At 40.9% G+C, this 487-nt stretch overlaps 1 protein-coding gene across 1 annotated transcript; it reads left to right on the plus strand.

The window, feature by feature from the left end:
- On the plus strand, positions 1-487 carry LOC106417078. Its single transcript, XM_022713044.1, has 2 exons — positions 1-256; positions 363-487. Exons 1-2 carry the CDS (start codon positions 1-3, stop codon positions 485-487), a joined length of 381 nt encoding a protein of 126 aa, XP_022568765.1.

A 487-nucleotide genomic window follows, 5' to 3' on the forward strand; every position in this document is an offset into this window, starting at 1 on the left:
ATGGAGACTTACGTTGATGCGATTGGTGTGGACACGGAAGCTACAACAACGATGGGTAAGCATAACAAAAAGAAGTTGAAGGTTATGGTTGCGATGGATGAAAGCAAGAATAGCTTCTATGCGTTGGAATGGGCAGTGGAACATCTCAGAGATGTTATTAGCGCAGAACCGGAAACCGATCAAGCAGGTGGTTTACTGACGTTGGTTCATGTCCATCCAACTTACCTTCAATATATCTACCCTTCTGGTGGAACTGGTGAAACAAGAAAAAAATCATCTCTTTTTCATTTGTATAAAATTTTCTATGCATGAATTATGGGAATTGATTCACATACATATTACGGGATTTGAATTATTCATAGCTTCGGCGGTGTATGCGACAGATTCAGTTCCAGAATCAATGAAGAAAGCACGAGAAGAGAGCACGATCAAGTTGTTCACACGGTCACTGGAGATATGTCGTGGCAAAATGGTGCGTGATATGTAA

This window comes from Brassica napus, chromosome C6 (genome assembly GCF_020379485.1).
Source record: "Brassica napus cultivar Da-Ae chromosome C6, Da-Ae, whole genome shotgun sequence".
NCBI lineage: Eukaryota > Viridiplantae > Streptophyta > Magnoliopsida > Brassicales > Brassicaceae > Brassica > Brassica napus.

What these genes read in the sequence shown, in the direction of transcription:
- LOC106417078 (XM_022713044.1), top strand. Translation starts at nt 1, where the DNA reads ATGGAGACTTACGTTGATGCGATTGGTGTGGACACGGAAGCTACAACA. An exon ending in CTACCCTTCTGGTGGAACTG is followed by an intron (nt 257 to 362) that starts GTGAAACAAGAA and finishes AATTATTCATAG; the next exon opens with CTTCGGCGGTGTATGCGACA.